Source organism: Mus pahari, chromosome 2 (genome assembly GCF_900095145.1).
Source record: "Mus pahari chromosome 2, PAHARI_EIJ_v1.1, whole genome shotgun sequence".
NCBI lineage: Eukaryota > Metazoa > Chordata > Mammalia > Rodentia > Muridae > Mus > Mus pahari.
In genome coordinates this window covers 70,189,288-70,195,287 of record NC_034591.1, presented here as the reverse complement: position 1 = coordinate 70,195,287, position 6,000 = coordinate 70,189,288, and the positions used below count along the sequence as shown (strand labels likewise).

General features: G+C 46.2%; 1 protein-coding gene across 7 annotated transcripts in view; it reads right to left on the bottom strand.

The window, feature by feature from the left end:
• Nucleotides 1-6,000, bottom strand: part of Snx10 (sorting nexin 10) — a 60,910-nt gene that overhangs the window by 26,292 nt on the left and 28,618 nt on the right. For 6 of the 7 annotated variants that reach the window (XM_021190384.1, XM_029535499.1, XM_029535498.1 and 3 more), the window contains exon 2: nucleotides 635-681. In XM_021190384.1, the coding sequence (XP_021046043.1) occupies nucleotides 635-658 (24 nt within the window). In that variant the 5' untranslated portion in view covers nucleotides 659-681. Of the gene's footprint in view, nucleotides 1-634; nucleotides 682-5,918; nucleotides 5,938-6,000 lie in introns of those variants that run through there. The other variant, XM_029535500.1, reaches the window with a different exon arrangement.

The following is a 6,000-nucleotide window of genomic DNA, read 5'->3' as shown; positions in this document are numbered from 1 at the left end:
GAGAGAGAGGGAGGGAGGGAGGGAGGAAGGAAGGAAGGAAGGAAGGAAGGAAGGAAGGAAGGAAGGAAGGAAGGAAGGAAGGAAGGAAGGAAGAATACTATTGCCCTATTACCAACACAGGAGTTATTTTAAAATGAAAAAGAAAAGACAGTCTTGTTGAGTTGTGTGGGAAACAAATAAACAAAATCAAAACAACAGAACAGAACTCTAAAAGACAACAAACAGACTGAAAGAAACAGCTGGCTGGCTGACTTTCCTGGGTCGCTACTCAAAGCTGAGAGTCTCCAGGGATGAATCCACAGAGCAGAAAACCAAGCAAGCAGCATGGAAGAGATGCTCAGGTGATGGGTGGGAGGCAGAACCTGGGAGGACTCTGGGTCTGGGAGTCAGTGCTGGAGGTGATGGGTGAGAAGCAGAGGGTGCTAGAGCTTAGTCTCAGAACTAGAAAGGGGATGGCATGGGATGTCTACAGAGGGGACAGGGAGTGACTGGTCTTCCTTCAGCCCTCTTCTGAGATGCCACCCGTTTCTAGTAACTTCTTGGACTAGTCTGTGATGACCCGAAATCTGTGGGTTGTTATTTATTTTCAGATTTTCAACCCAGACTTTCCCTAAATGAATGGGTAACATCTTACCTCTTTCTGCTGTTCTGGGAACATCTTCAGCTCAGGACACAATCAACCTGAAAAATAAGGTATCAATACTCGTGACATCAAACTTCCACTCTGGAGTCCCCCAGACCCCAGACTCTTCAATTTGTGGAACTGAATCTTTCATTTACAACTTCTGGGTCCCCTCCCTCCAGCCCTGTAAAAGCGACAGGTGATTTAAAGGAGTGATATTTGGTCAAGGCAGACAGACCTCAGAGGATGGAGTTAAAGTGCAGCTGCCTGAAAGGCACTGCTACCCCAACCGCCAGGTCCTATGAAGCTGGCTTTATTTGGAAATGCAGTTAAGAGTACACAGATACAGTCATTCTAGCTTACTAAAGTGAGTCCTACATCTAATGACAAGTTAGGAGATGGGTGTCATATATCCCACGTGGTCCTTGAATTCACCTTTAGCTGGTTCTGGTCCTCCTGCCTCTACTATCTAAGTCCTGGATTTAAAATTGTCTGCCACCATACCTAGTGACAAGTATCCTCATAAGAGAAAGAAGAGGGCCAGGCGTGGTGGCTCATGAAACACTAGGATTATCACGAGTTCTAGGCCAGCCTGGACTACAGTGTGAGACCCAGAGGGAGGAGGCAAGGAAGGATCCCCTCCTAAACTTCTAGGGGAGCATCCTGCTCAGACCTCGGCTTTGAACTTCTGGTCTCCAGAATTGTCTAAGAATGCATTTCTCTGGTTTGAAGGACCACACATGTAGTAATGCAAGTTGAAGGGATCTATGTGGGGTGAACCAGAACTATTACCTGGGGTAAAACTGGGAATGTGGGGACTCCAACATTTGTCCAAACACTCATTCAACAATAAGAGACCATGGGCTGACCCAGACGAGCAGAGTGCAAAGCAGACTCAGCTCATGAGATTGCTACACAATTGCAACATGGGAATGATATGAAAGAACGAACAGTGTAACAAGACTGGAGGGACACACACCACAGGTGAACCTGGAGGCCATTATGCCAAGGGGGAAAGGACCATCACCAAAACACAAAGATGCAGGAGAAACCTACAGTTGTCACAGTCAGATGCAAAATGGTGGGGTTCTTTGGGAGGGGGTGCAGCTTGGAGGGTATTGTTCAATGGCAGTTTCAGTTGACAAGTTAAAGAACGCTGGAGACTGGTTATACATTGTCTATGAGCAACTGAATCTCAATAAATAATTTGTGTATTTACAAGTGGTTATTATATAATTTATATTCACACACACACACACACACACACACACACACACACACACACGTTCTGTTGTTCTAGCTCCCTGTTCTACTGCATCTCTCCAACAGAGCAGAACTGTGGGGCTTTATGTGTACTCCCATCCTGTGAGGACGACCTGACATGCTCACTACATGTAGCTGGGGAATTACACTTGCCCACGGTCTTGAAACAAAGGAAAGACCGCAAGTGTCATTTCAACTCAAGCCTGTCTGTGTCCCTGCTCCAGTGCAGGCTCTGGCTTCAGGGCAGGACAGCAGAGGTAAATAGGTCAGAGGTGAGGCCGTCATCCCAGGCCCAGCTCTACCCACCCACAAGGGAACAAAGGGTGGGTTCATCCCTAACCTCGGAGTGGCCAGGGCCTTCCTAAGACACAGGGAGAAAGTAATGGGTTTTATTGTTAAGGAAACATGTTTTTATCTCTTTTATTGGCGGATTAAGAGACATATGGGTGTTAGCTTAGTCAGGAAAGTGCTTGCTCTAGAAGCCTGAGGCCCTCAGTTTGACCCCCCAGCACCTGTACACAAAGGCAGGCACGGTAGCATGGGTTTGCAATTCCAGCTCTGGGGAGGCAGAAACAGGCAGATCCCCTGATGTGGGGGGAGCACAGTGGGAGACGGAAGGAAGACTAGGAATGAAAATTGTCCCCAACAGACCCTTGTCCACCTTGTCCACCTCTCCCCTATGAATGTGGGGCCAGGTCTCAAGAGCGGATGCCCACACCTGGGAACAGAAGGGCACCCACAGACGTTTCTAGTATTCTCCATTCTGTCTTACCATGGTGCCTTGACACCGCCTCCTCCAGTATACATCATCCTAGTCCTCAACCACACTGCCCCCTTAATACTGAAGACACTCCCAGGAGACAACTGTAGGTAGGGGAGGAATCAGTCAAATGTCTCATTTCTCATTATAATTCTGCCTGCAGAAAGGTCACTGTTATAGTCTAACTCTTAAATAGCTGCCCGTGCGTTCAAGGCCCAGCTCCCCGTCCGTGTTAATCGGATCTTTAGGAGATGGAGATTGGTTTAAGGAAACAATCATTGGAGACATTTCCTTGAAGTCACTGGGGCCCCAGTCTTTCCTCTTTCTGCACATTCAGCTGTGATTTGTTGTCCCATGCCCTACGAGTAACAAGATAGCCAATCACTGACCTACACCCCTGAAAGCATGGACCAAAATCAATTCCACCTGCCTCTAAGGTTGTCAGCAATGATAGAAAACTGAGCGATACAGCTACTTTATAATAAAAAAAAAAAGAAAAGAAAAGGAAGGGAGGGGGAGGGGAGGGGGAGGGGGAGAGGGAGAGAGAGAGAGAAAGAGAGAAGTTACAGGCATGAATCTTAGTATCCAGGGGGGAAAAAGAACACCAGGCAGCAGAAAGGGCCTTGTGGGACAGGACCCATGTGACAGGATGACTAAGCATCCTGTGTCGGTCTCAAAAGTATGGAAGAAATGAAAAAAGAGCTGGGCTGAGTGGTGCACACCTTCAATCCTAGCACTAGGGAGGCAGAGGCAAGGGATTTCTGAGTTCTGAGTTTGTTTGGTCTACAAAGCAAGTTCCAGGCCAGTCAGGGCTATACAGAGAACCCCATCTCAAGAAACAAAAAGGAAAAGAAAAAGAAAAAGAAAAGAGAAAGAAAGAAAAGAAAGGACTGGAGGGAGGGAGGGAGGGAGGGAGGGAGGGAGGGAGGGTGGGAGGGTAGCTGTTTCCAAGGCATCTGAGAGCTGTGCTGGTTCCCAGTCCTCAGAAATTTACACCCCTCAAGATGAAAACCAACTCCTTGCCCTGACACCCAGCTCCTGAGAGGCATTTCCTCCAGAGAGCACACAGGAAGGAAAGCCGAGGTGTCCACCTGCACCTGACCAGAGCACTCATTGCCCAGCAGGGGAACCGCTAGTCATGCAGCTGTGACCACTATGGTGACCACTGTGCTGGGAAAGGCCAGCACAGCCAGGCCTCCTGAGCAATGCTCCCTCACACAGGCCGCAGGTGCTTGGAGCAAGGTTAGTGCATGCCAGCCGACAAAAATACAAAGTCAGTACAAAGGCTGGGAAACCAGCAATTAATATACGCCTATGAGAATTTAAACCTGTGGTTTGTCACAGGGAAAAAAAAAGACAAAAGACCAGGAAAGACAGCTCAGCAGTTAGGAGCACCAACTGCTCTTCCAGAGGTCCTGAGTTCAATTCCCAGCAACCACATGGTGGCTCACAACCATCTGTAATGGGATCTGATGCCCTCTTCTGGTGTGTCTGTAGAGAGCAGTGGTGTACTCATATAACTAAAATAAATAAATAAATCTTTAAAAAAAAATAAGTTTACAAAAACTTTAAATCGGCAAGTCAAATAACAGAAATTATTTATAACATGACGAATGATGAACAGATCAATTCATGAAATGCCCCTGCAAGTGTATACCAACAAATATTTCTGTAAAAAAAGGTGAATGAGGGTTTCAACAAGCAACACATAAAACTAAAACCAAAAAGGTACTTAAATAAAATTTACACAAAGTCTTTGATTTGGCCTGAGTTCTCATACTGGGCTCAACCGACTGATCAAACCAGAATGCAGTCCCCTATCCCAGGCCAAGCAATTGGTGAGCTTTAAAACTGAGACCAATGAGTCATCCTGTTCTAACTCAACAAGGAAGCAGTCAATCCACTTCCTCCTTGTCCCTACCTCCTGCAGCAAGTTTCTTCCTTCAGCCCTTCAACTGTATCTGCCAATGCATCATGTCAGCTCATCGGAGTTAACATCTGGTCATAGCTGAGTGTGTGGTACAAGGAATCGAACTCAGGCTCCTACACACGCTAGGCATGTATGCCCCATCCCTCATCTAGTGTTTAATAATAAGTCTCTGTGTCATTACTCAGAGCTAGGGCGGGCACAGAAAGACCATATGGTGATGATGAGGATGAGGATGAGGATGAGGATGAGGATGAGGATGATGAGGATGATGAGGATGATGATAATGATGACATTTTTGAAAATATAAGTCCCACACATAGTAATTCCACTTCTGAGTATATATTTTATTTTCTATTATTTTGTTTTATGCATATTAGTGTTCCACCCTCATGTATGTCTGTGTCCTGCATGCCTGCCAACTGCCCACAGACATCAGAAGAAGGTGTTAGATCCCATGGAACTGGAGTTTGTGATCCACATCATGGGCGCTGAGGCTCAAACCCAGGTCTATTTACTGAAGAGCAGCCAGCGGCTCTTAACCGCTGACCCATCCCTCCAGATCCTTGGTATGTATTTTTTTAAGAAGTTAAAGTAGGATCTCAAAGAGATATTCATGCATATCTTAGTTAAGGTTTTACTGCTGTGAAGAGAGACCATGACCATGGCAATTCTTATAAGGACAACATTTAATTGGGGATGGCTTACAGGTTCAGAGGTTCAATCCATTATCACCAAGGCAGGAGCATGGCAGCGTGCAGCTGAAAATTCTACATCTTGTTCCAAAGGCAGCTATGAGAAGACTGGCTTACAGGCAGCAACAATGAGGACCTTAAAGCCTATGCCCACATAACACACTTCCTTCTCCTACAAGGCCACACTTCCAAATAGTGCCACTCCCTAGGCCAAGTATATACAAACTATCACAGTACACATGTTCATAGCAGAATTATTCACAGGGCTAAGATGGAGAAGTGATTCAAATGTCCATAGATGTCAATAAACAAGATGTAGAATATGCACACAACAGTGTCCTGCCTTAAATGGACGCGATAAGCACAGGCTGCCACACAGATGAACTTTACAGGTATTAGGGTAATCGAAAAACTTGGTTACAAAAGACAAGGCCTTCATGACTCCACTTATATGCGGTAGTGGGATGTGTGTGTGTGTGTGTGTGTGTGTGTGTGTGTATGTGTATGTGTGATGTGAGCACATATGTATGTGTGTGTGAAAGGAGAGGCCAGAGGTTGATGTCAAGTGTTTTCTTCCGTTCCTCTGTCATCTTTATAGAGACAGACTTTGTGCTCACCAACTGGCTAGAATATCTCCAAGGAGCCCCTTACCTTTGTTCCCACTCTGCCTTGGAGATACAAACACACGGCAGCACCACGGACTTCTTACATGGGCGGTGGGTATCCAAACTCA